Genomic DNA, 16,132 nt, shown 5'->3' on the forward strand with positions numbered 1-16,132 from the left:
TTGTATCTGTGCCTCGGTTCCATTTTGACAAATTGCGAAGGGTTAAGTCCGGGTCCGCCAGGTCGTTATCGATGGAATAGTGTTAGATAGAAGGTTTTAGAAATCTCACGTTACATTCTTCACCGCTGATTGCGGATCCAGAAAGTCATGCTAACATGGATATCACCGATGTAAAACACCCAGTACACTTAACGCCGATGTCAGGACGCATTTGTCAACTATCACCGAAGACATGTCAACAATGAGGGGTCGACAAAGTAAAAAAAAAAGCGATTTTGATGCGCTTGGATCAATTGACAATCAGCCCATCACACCACGTAGCCGGCAATAAGCACTTAATCTGGACTTAAGTAGGTAGAAGCCGTGTAAAACAGCGTACTCCCTGTCAGCAGGTTGCAGCCGACGGCACGCCCGCTACGTTCTCGCTCTCGTTTCCAAGGCATTCTGAAGCTTATCTGACTCGTACGTGGGTGCAAACTTGGGGTTGGTCGCGGAGTATTTTGGAGACTGGCTGGGGAAGACAAGGAAGAGCCCCAATTACAGCCAGTGAAAGCAATTGCAGCCCACCAAAACTGCGTAGGAGAGATTTTCCCACCTGCGTCATTGTTTTCGGTAGTGGCGAGAGGGTTTCCCTCCTGGCACAGCAACCTTTAGATGTGCTGCGAATCTAGCTGTATGAACAAATCTAGGCACTTTCTAATCCGCAAGAGTCAAGGACGGACCCAGTTCATAGCATTGACAGCGGCCCCTTGCGCTGAAAAAAAAAAAAAAATACTCCGGTAATAGGCCCGGAATGCTGGGAACTGAATCGAAGTGGCTTAGTGCTAACTTAACTCCAGCTTGCCAGACCCTAACTCCGGTCCCTTTGCGTTCTTGATGCCATGACGAACAAAAATTGGGGCCCTAGCTCGCGGAATCCGTGTATCCCGTGTGGATGCCGTCATTGACATCGAGTACAGTCTGAGTGAGGACAAAACGGAGCTCTTAAATTTCATATATAATGAACCAATTACCTCACCTTCTTTTTCCTGGCCCATTGCAATTGAGCATCAATATCTTACACACGTCCAGCTCTTGTGTACTTTACCACGCCTCTATTCTACGAGTCAGTCAATTATACCAACATTAACACCATGGCCGATATCAAGTTCGAAGGATGGCTGGGCCACAGCCCCGACAGCGTTAATGGAAAGATGGAATGGGGTGCCTTCGAGCCCAAGAAGTGGACAGAGGACGACGTCGACATCCAGATCACTCACTGCGGCATCTGCGGCTCAGATCTTCACACTCTGCGTTCGGGTTGGGGAGAGACCCCTTACCGTGAGTTTTCCCTCATGTTTTACCCCTCCATCAGCTTGGACCGTCCGTGAGCTTTCGCGGCTAACTCTACTTGTCAACAGCCTGCTGCGTCGGCCACGAAATTGTCGGAAAGGCAGTTCGCGTTGGCAAGAACGTCAAGCACATCTCAGTTGGCGACCGCGTCGGTGTCGGCGCCCAGGCCCGTAGCTGTTTGCAATCTGACTGCCCCGAGTGCTCTACCGGTCGCGAGAACTACTGCGCTCGTGCCAATGTAGGCACTTACGGCTCCGTTTACCCTGACGGTGAAGGAAAGTCGTACGGTGGCTACGCCGACTACAACCGGACCAATGCCCACTTCGTCCTCAAGATCCCCGAGGGCCTGCCTTCGGAAGAAGCGGCGCCCATGATGTGCGGTGGAATCACCGTCTTCTCCCCTCTCAAGAACAACGGCTGCGGACCCGGCAAGACAGTTGGTATTGTCGGCGTTGGCGGTCTCGGCCATTTTGGCGTCCTTTTCGCCAAGGCATTGGGCGCAGACAAGGTCATCGGCATCTCAAGAAAGGCTTCGAAAAAGGACGAGGTCCTGAAGCTTGGCGCTGATGCCTACATCGCCACTGACGATGACGCTGACTGGGCCAAGAGCAACGCCCGCACGATCGACTTGATTATTTCTACCGTTTCCAGCGACAAGATGCCTCTTCAGCAGTACCTGCAGCTCCTCAAGGTCTCCGGTACCTTCATTCAAGTCGGGTAAGTTTGCTGAGTGTGTCGTTGAATTAGAATCGCCCAAAACTAACAGTACATGCTAGTGCTCCTGATGGTGGCAACCTGCCCCCCATCAACGCCTTTACCCTCCTTGCCAACGGCATCAAGGTCGGAGGCAGCGGTATTGGTTCGCCTTCTGACATCAAAGAGATGCTGGATCTCGCTGTTGAGAAGAAGGTTAAGCCTTGGGTGCAGAAGCGCCCCCTCAAGGATGCCAACCAGGCAATTGTTGATATGGAGGCCGGCAAGGCTCGGTACAGATATGTATTGGTGAATGAGAAGCATGCGTCATTGTAAGGGTTTGATACCAGAGGAAGCGATATTAACGATGTAGATGAATGTAGTAGTAGTATAGTAACGAATGATGTGTCATACTTTGTCGAGGCAAGCAATGCAGCTTTGTGTGATGCGCAAAATAGGACGCTAAGCAGAAGCGAAGTGCTGTTTAATATCTGTTGATTTCCGGGTGTGGCAGAATCACCCATTTCCATTGGCGCGGACAACGAGAGTTGCGAATTGCTTGTAAAGTCAACACGTACAGGCAGTGAACAGGAGCATGTGCTGGTGAGAGGAGTGTTAGTCTTAGTAACTGAACAATCAGATGTTTACCTCGTCTGAGAATCGTCTGCTTGTCAAAAACAAATCCACCATTTCTTCTGGTGCTATGAGATCCTCTCATTATCATCTGTGAAAAAGTGGACGCATAGTGTGGTCTCTGAGGCTCTGACCCAAGCGTTTGATTTGTTCACACAATGAACCGACAAGCCGAAAAGGTCATGTCGCGATGCAGATCTACTGGGTGCTTTAGCTGCTGGAGAATTCTTATTCTAACAGTCATCGAAAGTAGTCGATTTGATGGCTTATTCAACCTCGTCAGTCTGGCAGTCAATAAGTTACACATCATCCCCACATTTGAGGCCTAGGCGCTATCAAATCAAGCTCGCCAAAGCTATTAGAAGGCACGGGTAAGTGTACGATATTCTTGTGGAGAGTTGCTCATATAACTTACCAGAAGACGCTGCCTTGCTCATAGGCTTTCCACCATTCACGTTCTATGGCTACTGAATGCTTTCACTATTATAGGTGGCAGCTGACAGTCATCGCTCTTCTTCTCCACGTATTTAATAGACCTAAGCAGCAATACTTTGACTTGAGTTCTCCAATGTCTCTTATTGGACGAACTCGAAAGTTCCACCTTAATCAAAGCCTTTCCATGCCAGTGTACATATGATAAAGATACTTCCAAAATTTGTGTCGTACCTTTTACCAGCCCTATAGCCCTATGCTTAGCCCGAGCGATCCGATCACTCCAAAATAATGCTGTGCATTAGAGTGCATATTGATAGGGAGTTCCTTCGATGGATTTTACCCTGGTCAGATTTCTGTCACACAGGGGAGGCGGAGACAGCAATATATATTTAAACAGCCAACTATAACTGAGGTTTCAATAGCACCAACATCTGACTCGAGCCTCAGCCCTACGAACTGTCTCATTCAGCGGAAAGGGGACAGCACAGTTCCACCAGCCCTACTTAGGGCTAACAACCAATAAAATAGAGTATACGCAGTTTGCCAATTTGTTTTTCTGTTTAAGATAAGCGCTATAGCATGTTGTTTATCATTTAACCCTCGTTTGTCTCGCTCCGGCGATCCGGCTTAGGTATTGCTGTTGCCGTTGTTTCCGCTGTTCTGGCCTACCTTCAAGCACCTAAACATCGTGTTATCGTCGTCGAACGTTGCATCTAGATAGAACGATGGGTCTTGCTATACAGGGAGATATCGAATCCACACTTGATCACTTGGAACTCTTGCTTGTGGACCTCTTGGTAGCGCTGCCTTCAAGATGTTGCTCCTTACAAAAGAGGTCATAGAGTCTGTGTGCTTTGGCTCGTCTTGTCAAGACAATGACCTTAGCCTTTCTTTCATTCGTGAATTTGTCGCTCGTTTACTCAAACTCACCATCATTTTATCAAGATGCAACCATCAACCCTTTTGGCCTCCCTCATTTTGGCCATAGGAGTAACCCATGGGGCTCGCCATGACGGTCACGCTGCGAGACACCACCACCCTCAGAAGGCCAAGACACAGAAGCACTCTACACTGGGCTATGAGAAGATAATAAAGCGGCAGCAAATTGAATCTGTGACGCCTGTAATTACTCCACCACCAATTTTGAACACCACGGGACTACCCACCACTTTCACTACGTATGTACTCACCAACACGACGAGCCACCGGAACAAGACTAGAACATCGACCTCAACATCCACGAGTTCGAGGACATCAACCAAGAGACGGACCTCAAGCAAGTCCTCAACTAGTCGCGTCACATCTTCAAATACCAGTACAAGGTCATCGTCCGGGTCCACTAGTTCGCAAACTTCATCTTCACAGCCCACATCGAGCATCGCATCCTCAACCCGCCACAGTTCTACTTTCAGTTCCAGCGCATTTTCTTCATCACGGTCTTCATCAACGGCAAGTTCTTCGCTACCAAGTAGCTCAGCAACTCCCTCGGCAAGCAGTTCGTTACAGCCTTCATCGAGCAACACGCTTTCAGGTTCCGTTACAAGTTCAGTTCCTTCACATACAGAACAGACACGGAGCAGCACCAAAACCTTAAGCAGGTTTACTCAGACCTCCGTCGCATCTGAAAGCTTTTCGATGACATTTTCATCGGGAGTTTCGTACTCAACGACATATTCCACAGCACCGCCAACAACTGACGCCAACGGAAATCAGTATGTCCCTGTTATCCCTATCGCTGTGCCGGTTGTTGGCGGTGTACCCATCGTCCCTCCTGTGGGTGGAGGAGGAGCCGGTGGAGGAGCTGGCGGAGCTGATGACACGACGACAACCAGCTCAAATGTCCCATCAAGTACACCCCCGAATGCTCCATCCAGCGCTCCATCAACATCAGTTACTCCTTCTTCCAGCCAAGAACCATCAAGCACAGCCGCTGCAGTAGACACCACCTCCTCACCTATGATTATTATTACTGCTGAGCCGACAACCATCGTGGAAACAACCGAGGTTACCGAAACTGCTGTCCCTACAAGCAGTGCCGCACCTCCTGTTCCCTGCTACGTGAGTCACTATCATTTCCCATCACTTGACTGAAAGGCTAATCAGTTGATACAGAATTTTGACTGGAAGTCTTATGGATGGTGTTGCCCGGGTCCGGATTCTCCTTGCCAGAACGATTTGGGCACCTGCTACTTTGATGGATCAGGCGCGACGAATGTTTTGCCCAATAGTGCCGCTTGCCCTCCACCTACAGATGCCAGACACTGAGTGTCATTAGTAAGTATAGAGTTAGATAGGGGCAAATTGAATCCACGAAATCTACTCGTGTTTGAAAAACACTGCATTCTTGAAACTTGAACCTACAAACAGAAGGGCATTCAATGTTATCCAGCAGTTCTCACCTTGAAAAGACGTATCACAATGTCTCATAAAAGATTTCTTTTCAGGGAGACACTGGTTACTGAGGCAATGACATCATAAACTGTGCTCTTCGCATTCGATGAAGTCACAACTCAAATAAAACTGACAACGACATTCACGAAGAACAGAACAAGTCATTCAACCACATTAGATGGAATATTTCAAGCCCCTCTGACAAGCATCTCAGTCGTCCGTGTTCCGTCGCTAGTCTCGCTACGGACCGCTAGTCCGTTACTACCCGGCACCCTAGCATACTCGGAAGAGTCCGTTTCGTTGTCGGATATAAACCCTATTAGCTCGATCTTCATTAAGTGCGACATGATGATTTGTAAGAGCGGCTGTAACCTCAGATGCCATGGTGCCACCTTCTTACCAACTGTTAACAACCCCTTACCTAGCGGTACGTGTCAGATTTGCCGCCGTCTAGGAAGAACATAACCTCGATGCCAAATGAGCGATGGGATGATGGAGATTAGGAAGAAAGCAAGAGATAACGGCAGGTTGCCCAAGCCGTGGAGTACAGAGAGGCAAGGCGGTCTTCACCGAGGGTTCTGTGTAGTGATCTAGTTGGTAGAAGTCTGTTGTGTGCCTACCTTAAGGACTGTGAAGTCACGTTGCAACTATGATCCGAAGTCTTGTATCCAGCCAGTTGAGATAGCTATTGAGTATACTGCACAAACGCTTTTGTAACGCCGTAAGCTGCTTACAGGCCAATCATTCCATCCTTGTAAAAATATGGAAGTCTCACCGGCCAGTACGACTTTGTTCAAAATCCCTATTCAACAAGTCCAGCTCAAGCACAAATATGAGTCTGCGCTTCGTCTTAGTCCTACCACGACTCCCATCACCTCCAACCTTGACGCTCTGGAACCAGGACCGGCTATCCTCAACATATGGAAACAACAACTTTAAAACCGCTGGACCCCGGAATATTCTTCACGGCTTGTGCGGAAAACGCATCCGAATGTCACGGTTTCACAACAATACGCAACCAATTGGACAAAGTCTGAGGGACCACACATCTTCTAGAATTCTGTTCTACAGGTTTTCAATAAGAGTTACAATAAAGAGAATAGGTATCAAACACAACAGGAATAGAAACAACCCCTCCAGAAGGAAAGGGCACCAAGCAACCCCCATTCACCTCCATTGTTCAATTCAACCTCCGCGAAAATGAAAGCCAAGGGCAGGGGCCATAAACTCCGGGCTCAAACGAAAAAAAAAAAGGCTGGCCTTCACCAGCGTAAACTCCTCTGAAACGCCTCCGTCTCTGTTTTCGCATCCCGAACCACAACGGGTCTCCTCCGTCCGAACTGCCATTATGTGGACCGGACCCCAAACTATCTCACTGCCGGCAGAACACGCATAATTTCGGGCTGGATCAGCCAGTAACCCTCCTCACCCACAACGTCGTGGGCTCGTACTCTGCGTTACGGTCCAATCTCTTGTATGCGCGATGAAGCTTGAGGCCAATCTCGTACTCTTCACGTTGCACCTCTGCAAGCTCGGTTTTGAGCGCTTCAACCTTGCGCTTTTCGGCCTCGCGCTTTCGGAGGACAGCCTCACTGGCAAGAATGCTGTCGGTGGGCATGAGTTCCGTCATCTGCTTGATGGCCTGGTTGATGTTGATCCGGCGATTGCCAAGCGACTCGAGGCGCGCATTCAGGTAGCCAACGCGATCATTGGCCATGGAGGTCTCGGTCGGTGGCGGCGGCAGGGCTTTGCTGGTGGACCAGACAGAGTCTGGGCGGCTGGACGTAGAGCTGAACATACTAGGTGTGCTGGCTCTGGGCGTCAGCTGCTTCTGGCTGGGAAGTTCCGCTCGTGCTTGTGTCGTCGGGGAAGTCTCTTTGGCGAAAGTGCTCGTCAGGTACGGCGAGGACATGGAAATGACAAAGGGCTCGTTGGCGTTGACTGCAGGACTTGTGTGACCAAGGACAGGAGGACGCTTTCGATTCATCACACCGTCCTTCTTAGGCGGCGTTGGGAGCGCGGGAACTGGTGGGCGCTCAGTCTCTGTCGATTCGCGAGGGGTGTCAGGAGCGGATGTGGCGTAGGTAGTGACGCTAAAGCGAGACGCTGGCTGGACCCAGGGGTCGTTGGCACTGAGATCTTCACCCTGCGGGTTGAAAGTTCGAGGTTGCGACTGTTCGTTGCCGTGAGCTGTAGCTTGAGAGTAAACGCTCGAAGAGTAGGATGGCTGAGGGGCGTGGAGGGCTTTCGAGTTGGCAGGAGGAGGTTTGCGCCGAATGGGCTTATCGCGGCCGAGATTTGCATTAGGGGCAGCGGGCAAGCCCGGCAGGGATGCAGGCTGTCGGGTCGTGACAGACGCAGCGTCAGTGGATTCGGGCGTCGCATATACGGGCGATTGCACACCAGCACTGGCACCCGAGTTTGGTGGGCTGGGATAGGAGGACTGAGCGGGGGGAGGAGTACGAGCGACGGTGGGAGTGGGAGTGGGAGAGGGCGAAGGAGAGGGGGAGGGAGAAGGTGAAGCGATCAGTTGGCGGGGAGCGTTGAGCACAGTTCTGATGGTGGGTGCCTTGGCTCGCGGCGACGTTTCAGATTCGGACGGGCTGACAGGGGACAATGGTGAAGAAATGCCGGCGATGGGCAGCCGCGGCCCAACAGCGATGCGCCTGCTGCTCCTCCGAGGTATGCTGAGAGGCTCTTTAGGGGCCGTGTCACGGACTGGGTTGACTATTGCAGATCGTCCGCTGGCGCCACGCCAAGGCGGACGCTCATCTATAGCGTCCGGTGCAGTGGCAGAGTCCTGGCCTTGATTCTGCTGCTTGGGACTTCCACCGACGGGCCGTAACCTGCGCAGACGGTCACCAAAATTCTGCTGTGCTTGTGGTGCATTCTGCATGGCCTTCAGGGCCGCGGGCGACTTGCCAAAGGGCTGGGAATGACCGAGTCCCTGGGCGTATTCTTGTGGTTTGACCTGGCCCGCACGGCCCGTGTTAAGTGACGTGGGTTCGCCTGTCATGTCATCCCACCTCGTCTCCTGCTGAATGCGTAGGCGTTGCTGGGACTTTGTTTCCCGGAGCGTGTGAGCTGCTGCAGCATCCTGGTTTTTCCTGCGCTCACGACGCATCATTGGGATATTGCTTCTCGCGTGAGGTGGCGTATCTTCTTGGTGGCTCGAGTGCTGATTTTCAAGACTGAGCTGTGAGAGATTTGGAGATTCCTCTATGGGCGAGACATTGCGGCCCTGCGTGGGGTTCCTGGAGAAGAGACACATGGTCAGCCCTGGTCCGACACTGATTCACTATCCAAGAAGGGGGAAAAAAAAAAAGAGTAGACAACACCACAACCACGTGGGGGAAAAACGAAGCCCAAGTCAAGAGATTCAGGTCTGTGTGTCGGCAAGGTTGGCTTACCCATCTCGACGAGTGTCCAAATCTGGAGAGCTCGGAGGAGAGATATCCGCCACGGCGGAGCTGTAAGTATTTCGGGAAGCCACGTTGGCGAAGTTGGGGGAAACCGGGGAGACTGGAGAAACGGGGGAGGAGTAGGTGTCGTGGTTAAACGAGTAGATGGAGGAAGCAGGGCGCCAGTTACCGCCAGTATCGTGAGAGGCGTTGCTGTCGTTGTCTATGCGGGCAAGACTTGGAGGGGGGAGGAGATGGTCGAAGGCGCTGCGAGAAGGAGGATTGTTAGCTACGGCTGCTTGAAGAGATTGTAGGTTGGCAGAGAAAGAAGAGGAGGAGATGAGGTCGAGGTTTCGAGAAAAGTCAAGATAAATGAGAAGAAGGCGCGACGATGATGTAGCCGTAGCCATCGAAGGGTTGGGCAGGAATGATTCTTTTGAATCTCGAGTCGGCGACGGAGCAGAAAGCGACGATGGCGTTGAAATGGGTTGGTTTGGTGTTGTGAAGGCAGCAGTTATAGTTTAAGCTTGAGCTTGAGCTTGATCCCACCCAGAAGGGGGGAAGCTTTTGCAGGAAGGTGCAAACCAGCAAGAAGTAACCATTCATGCCCAACGGCAGGAGTGAGAGTGTTCGTTGCCCCTTCCTTGCTTTTGTGTGTTGTCATTCGTCGCCGCATGGTTTTGCCAGGTTGTCGTTTCTTCTCATCATCGCCTTTTCTCTTTCTTTCTTTCTCTCGCCCATTTCTTCCTCTCAAGTCTCCTCAGAGTCACAAACACATAAACAACTTACTCTTCAGAAGGAACAACGTTCGACCGTTTAACAACGCCGCGTTTAACCTCGTTCTTGGTTGATTTCGGCGATGGAAGATTATGGTCGATACCGAGCCCGCCGCGGGGGTTACGGAAATCGTCAGGCCAGTAATTCTGGTGGTGCAAAGTACTCGTCGAGCTGAGAGCCGGATCGCGGCTAGAGTTGGTGTAGGGGAAATTCCTCGCAGATGCTCCTCTCGTCGACTGCTGCTGTTGGTGGTGGTGTTGCTGACTTTCAGCCTGTGCCGGGCCGCCTCGCAGATGCAATCGAAGCTGTTGGGGATGCTGTTGGTCGCGTTGCTGTTGTTGCTGTTGTTGCTGTTTCTGGGATGTTGAAATTAAGGTCGAATTAACTCCCAACGACTGCAAACGCGGTTGAAGCGGCGGTTGGCCTTTGAGGAAAACTCTCTCGTGGAGCTGTGGAGGCGGCGTCAACTTCTTTTGAGGCGACCGCCGCGTACCGTGGTTATTATGGTGGTTGCTGCTGCTGCCACTGCTGCTGTTCTTATCCTGCCCCGGACCCATCGTAGCTCCTTCTACTAATTGCAGGCCCGTTATAGCGGTTTGCCCCGCTCCCGTCGTCGCCGAGCCTCCACTACGACCTGGGCCAGTAGCGCCAACGGCCACTGGCCTCGCTGGGTATCGGTCCCACATTTGGGCTGTTTAGCGAGGGGTCGATCACGCAGACGATTTGTTCGGGTCGCTTCGCTAAAACCACCTCTTAATTTCGTTGGCTTCCAGGGGGTTTGCTTGTCTGTTGCGATTCGTAGTATGAGGTGATGGATGAGCTGGTGATGAGCAGTGTGACCCCTCTATTACGATGTAATTGACCAGGGTGTGAAATGTGCTGTGAATGCGAAGTGACACACGCTCACACGCTCTCACAATCCCTTCACTTTTTCCTCTAGGTGGTGACCGCGAAAGACTCGAGAATGAGGGTAAAACCTCACTTTAAAGCTTCCGAGACCTCTCCAAACAACCACGCGAGCCGGATGACTGGTGCTTAAATACCAAATCTTCCCCTCAGCTGTTGCTCTGACAAGTTGGACACCCGGGCCACGGCACCGCAATCGAATGACAGCCCGTCGTCTGCTCGTCCCGTCTTCTCCTCTGACAGTTGACCTGCCCCGTCACGCTTTTACGCCTCCGGCCTGATGTTTCGGATCTGCTCCCGGGGAGGATCTGCCTGGATATGCTTAATCGCTGTGGTTTTTTTTTGGGGGTGTCTGGCTCGGCTGCTGACTCCGCTCGCATGAATTGCTCTGGCTCCTTTGTCCGGGGCTCGTTTCGACGCTGTCAAATTCTGGCGTCTTCTTCAATGGGTCTTGAGTCTTTCGAGTATGGGGAGACCCTTGGTTTTCCAGCCCTGCAAGAGTTGTAGTTTTAAGTATGGTATTACTCGAGGACGCCAATAAGTGCCCTCTCGCCGTCCTGGCCGTGTTCGAATTCGCTAGAGGCAGGGTTACGGGTGCTTTCGATACAAGGGTGCTAACAAGACACAATATGAGACTGGCTCTATATTGACAATGGGAAGAGACTGGACGCGTCCTGGTTCTCGGTTGTAGAAAACGTCACGTGTCGCTTGTTTCGTGCTTGGAGATGATAGGCGTGAGATGGAGATGAGAGATGTTTGAAGCTCAGGCTGGCTGGCTATGAGATTACTCGGTCAAATGTAGACCGCAAACACAGAAGAACAAAAGGAACGAGAACGAAGAGGACTTGCTCCTCGATGGAAAATGTCAGGTAAGACAGAACAAAAAAGGATGGACGACGACGTACGACTCGACGAGAAGGACGAAAGAAAGTAGAAAGGGGAAAAAGACAAAAAAGAAACAAAACCCGGGAGCTCAGACTGCACGGCAAACACCATAGACTTATTAACATGCAATATCCACCGATCAACACATTTACCGCCGGCAGGTTAGTTTGAAAGTGAGGGGGAGGGATTCGTTCGTTCGACCGCTGCCACTGCGTCAAGCTACTCCAAACTCCCACCTAGCTATGCATTAACTGGCTAGCTCAACCTTTACACCTACATGAGCTGTCGCAGCAGCTGCAACTGATGCCAGACATTTGTACAACCGAGCGAGACACCAGACTGCCGCCGCACGAGGGTGGAAAAAAGGGTCCGTCCGCCGCCGCTGCCGCCCCCAGAGAGGAAGAGAGAGAAAACGAGAGGCGAGTCTCAGCATCAGACGACGGCGGCGCCTCGCTTGACAGGCCTCGACTGCTCACAGATGGCCCCCTCGTTCATCTTGGCATCCAGTATTCCCCGAAAGCGACAGAGGGAAACAGAACAAGAGAGGACGAAACTTCCAATCCAATCCTGGACCGTACCCATCGGTAGTACATCACAGAGTAGCAGCAGTCACAATCACAGCTCAGCTAAGAGAATGCGAGAGAGATGAACCAGCAACGGCGCCCAGACCGCGCACCGCAGAGCCATGGTAACCATCGCAAATCTCCCGTCCTGCCGGACGTGACGCCGCTCCACCGCCGCTTCATTGGGTACGCCGCGCCGGCGGCACGATGCTAGGGGGGTGGAGAGTATTTTGCGCTTACGCTCTCATCCAGTCGATTTAGCCCTCATCTCACTCACCCCCTTAGCCAATTCCACATCACTGAAGAATAAGATGCGGCTTGACGTTTGTTTCCCTTTCAACGAACGATAACGGCTGCGTTTAATACTTTGTGAGATGACCCCATGTCCATCTTTAGATTATGAAAATATAGAAAATCCGTTACTTGCGCGATTCACTGGCTATGGAGGGAACGAATGAGTGAAGCTTCACAGGAACAAGTTTCACCGTTTCTCAAACTCCAGCGTCGCACCCACTAATTAAAGTCCATCCCCCTGTTCATCAATCCAAGAACACCCTTCCCCCACGCCGACGCCGACCGACCGCCCCCAAAGCAACCGCCGCCAATCGCCGTAAATAATCAGGGACCGTTCCTGCGTTTCACATTGAATGCCCCCTTCAGCGCCATTTTTTTTTTTTTTTTCCTTCCCTTTCTTTTCAATACACTTTCTTTCTGGCCCGCCTACTTACACCAACAGGCTACCATGTACGTACTCCGTACTCTCTTGCTCTAGCTCTTGGACCCCTTTTTAACCTTTCGACCTGACGGCCTTCATCTCAGGGAACGTGTCTTATGGACAACCTCACCGTCGCACGGCTCACCATCCGTCAGGGGCTTCCTCTGCAGGCATCACTTCAAGCCCACCCCCTCCCAGGACAAACTTGACAGGATCCGACCTCCGCTCATCTCAAATTCTCCCGGCCAGGTTCTCCCCTTCAGCGACGAGGAGTAAATACTGCGGGGGATCGCCATTGAAATTGTGAACTGCTGTGCTGTGGTCACCATCTTCTCTCCGTCTACACCCAACTCACACATTTTCAAACCATTCCCTCTCACCGGCCGTCATGCCTCGTACACTGAGATAATCACCTTCACCTTCACCTTAGTCTCTCGTCCTGTCTGTTCGCGCCATGCGCCACTGTCACCTGCCTATATATATATATATACATACATATATACCAAATTGGCACCTTTCTGTCTACTATATAGTTCCCCCCCCGCCCCCCAAGAGCAGCGCCCAGTAAGAGCCAACTGACGCTGAAACCACTTACAAGTCTGATCGCACCGCCAAACTAGACACTGGGATCTCGTCCTCCCGCGCCCAGTCTGCGTCAACTTCCGTCCATTTTGACACCGTAAGAAGGATGATTTGCACTCAGTTTACAAATAATAATGATAATAATAATATAACCCTCTGCATCGTACGCGTCGACATATTCCGTCCCTCAGTTGATGTGTCCACGGGAGCAGCATGCATACATACATGACCCCCCGTTATTTCGGACAATGGACCTCCGTCTCGGAATGACAACTCGGAAACTCATGCACCCGTCATGCAATGCACCGCCGACGATCATACGTGATGTGCATGGCGCATGGCGCCCTTCAATTCGTCTGTCTAAGCTATCGACCAACTTGCAGGCCGTCATGGACGTGCCTGGGGGAAGAAAGGAAAGAAAAAGAAAAACAAATGCAATGCTGGAGGAAACTGATCTAATGCTCTCCTGATGGAAATGTACCCCTCTAAATTGAGAAAGAAACGGGTATCCCGTAGCCCACGGCCCAAAACGCCAACCCCCAGTAAACCCATGCTGTGAAAAAAAAAAAAAAACTCCAGTCCACGGTATCCGTAAACATATGAAATGAAACGCCATGATGATGATAAATTGTCACGCCCCTAGTCGTCTTCAGCCGTCTTCGACTCCGGATCCGAGTCCAAGGCCGAATCAGAGTTCTATTCTTGACCTTTGCCGTCCCCGTCGTCATCGGAGCTCGAGTCCGAATCCGAGTCGGACTCTGACGAATCGGTATTACCGCCCCTTATTTGTCGCAACAACTCATCGGCCGTCATGGTCCCACCCGACGACACCTTGGGCGGCGACTTCGACGGCGGCAAATTCGATATCGGCGTGCCGTCCGCAGCCGCCGAAACAAACCTCCTCTTTGTTGGGCTAGGCACGTGTATCTCCACGCGATGGTTTCCCTGTTGGTAAGAGGACGAGGGCCGGCGAGAAGTCTCGTCTTGCGACGCCCGTGGAGCCTGTGACGTGCTTGCTGTAGGATCTTCTGTAGCGGCAGTTGCATTCGATCCCGTCAAGCCGCTACCGATATCAGCAACAGCAACCTGCTTGAGTGGCGTGCCTTGCGTCTTGGTGGTGGTTGCGTCTCCAGCATCGTTGACACGGGCGCGTTTGTCGGCATGCTTGTCCTCAGATCCCTGGGTTTCCTGACGGGCAACGGCGCCGTAGCCCATTCGCTCACGCTCCGCATCCATCTCGGCCCGGCCACGTCGCTCCCGCAGCTTGATGCCGTACTTCTTGCGGATAGTGCTCTGTTTGCATGCATAAGAGTTGCGCAGGCTCGTGAGCCTCTTTGCAATTTTATCCTCGCTTTCGCCACTTGCCTGCGCTTTATCAATCTTTGCCTTGAAGTCCTCCTCTGCTCTTCGGAGGTCTCCCATCAAAGACTCGATTTGGTGTGCAGTAAGGTGGCTCATATCTTTGGGTCGTGGAGTGCCAAGGGGAAGATCTTCGCTTCTTGCAGTGTTCATGCTTGACGGAACAGCCTTGGGCGTTTGCAGCATCGAAGATGGCATCTCGCGAGGAGCGGGGCTATTGTTGCTAGAGGAGATATATACGGGAGTGCTATCGGGCGCGGAACGCTTGGTTGGGCGATTAAGCTCGTTTACCGAGCCAGCCCTCCAGGCTGTCCTGGGCATCGGCTTGACAGCCGCGACCATCTCCTTGGTGATTTCGCCAAAGTCACCACAGACCTTGCTCAGCATGTGGTATTGTATGCCAGCCACACCCCCAAAAGACTGTCCACAATGAGGGCAAGCAAGGATCTGTTCGCTGTTGCCAATCGTAGCAGGCGGCTTTAAGCAGACCTTCTGCTTCAAGTGCTGCGAAGAGTTAGCAAACATGTCTTGGGCAAGAAATGAGTCTCGGAGAAGGGAAGAAGAACATACATGGCCCCATGCAGATGCCGCCCCGAAGATGCGGTGACAAAAGGTACATTGGGGGTTCTGGAGGTCTCCGACCTGTCCTGATACAGAAGGTGAAGGATGAGAATGAGGCGCGGCTTGTTGATGCGCTGTCGCCGTCACAAAATGCGTAGAAGGAATTGGGGGCGTTGCTGAGGCGCTGCCAGGAGCCGTAGGGATGACATACTCGTCGCTCTCGACGATGTCATCAGTATCGTATCCTAGCCGTTCTGCCCGGGCCAGGGCGTTAACGAGGCGCCGAGCTTCGATCGTTTGCAGGCGGGTAACCAGTGCCTTGTCGAGGAAGGCATTACTGGCCTTGGCGAGAATCCTCTCCGCCATTTCGTCCAAGTCGGCTTGGTTCATCCAGTCGATAAGTTCCCGCTTGCCTATAGACACTAGCCGTTGGCCGAAATCCCGGACCAGTCTTTGCAAGACACCTTCGTCTGCTCTATGCAGACCAATGGTCAGCTGTCCGACAGTTAGCAATCAGTCTAGAGTGGGATCAAGGCAAGGGACCGATCGTCGAAGGAGGATCAAATACGGACCATGAATATCATGTGATACTGAGAACCCAAAAGACATTTCTCAAAGTTGTCTCGGATAGCGCGTCTGATCGCATCAGGGTCGCTCTCATTGATGAGCGCGCAGACTTTGGTATAGTCATCCGCAAACCTACGGGACTGGGCAGAGTCCTCAGATTTGCCTCCAGAAGTCCCGTTCGTACCTTCCATAGGTGATCCGGATGACCGGTTTGCTGATACGATGTCGGAGGCAACAGCCGGAAGGTTTTCGGCCGGTGCATGTTCATGGTTGACTGGCTGCCCCGGTACTACCGGCCGAGGAATGGGAGCTTGCTTAGACATGGACGGCAG

At 52.0% G+C, this 16,132-nt stretch overlaps 3 protein-coding genes across 3 annotated transcripts; 1 reads left to right on the top strand and 2 right to left on the bottom strand.

The window, feature by feature from the left end:
* Positions 1-1,133: 1,133 nt before the first annotated feature.
* CTRU02_208295 (NADP-dependent alcohol dehydrogenase) lies at positions 1,134-2,361 on the top strand (the record flags this gene model as incomplete). The annotated part of the gene is made up of 3 exons (XM_036725768.1): positions 1,134-1,320; positions 1,401-2,049; positions 2,109-2,361. 3 exons carry the CDS (start codon positions 1,134-1,136, stop codon positions 2,359-2,361), a joined length of 1,089 nt encoding a protein of 362 aa, XP_036582482.1.
* A 4,531-nt stretch (positions 2,362-6,892) lies between these two features.
* Positions 6,893-10,219, bottom strand: CTRU02_208296 (uncharacterized protein; the record flags this gene model as incomplete). Its single annotated transcript, XM_070205064.1, has 3 exons — positions 6,893-8,738; positions 8,895-9,152; positions 9,675-10,219. The coding sequence occupies 3 exons, from the start codon at positions 10,217-10,219 to the stop codon at positions 6,893-6,895; spliced, it is 2,649 nt and encodes an 882-aa protein (XP_070061139.1).
* A 3,790-nt stretch (positions 10,220-14,009) lies between these two features.
* On the bottom strand, positions 14,010-15,991 carry CTRU02_208297 (uncharacterized protein; the record flags this gene model as incomplete). The annotated part of the gene is made up of 2 exons (XM_070205065.1): positions 14,010-15,728; positions 15,806-15,991. The coding sequence occupies 2 exons, from the start codon at positions 15,989-15,991 to the stop codon at positions 14,010-14,012; spliced, it is 1,905 nt and encodes a 634-aa protein (XP_070061140.1).
* Positions 15,992-16,132: the final 141 nt, after the last annotated feature.

The sequence above is a fragment of the Colletotrichum truncatum genome, assembly GCF_014235925.2.
Source record: "Colletotrichum truncatum strain CMES1059 chromosome Unknown Contig_0005, whole genome shotgun sequence".
Lineage (NCBI taxonomy): Eukaryota > Fungi > Ascomycota > Sordariomycetes > Glomerellales > Glomerellaceae > Colletotrichum > Colletotrichum truncatum.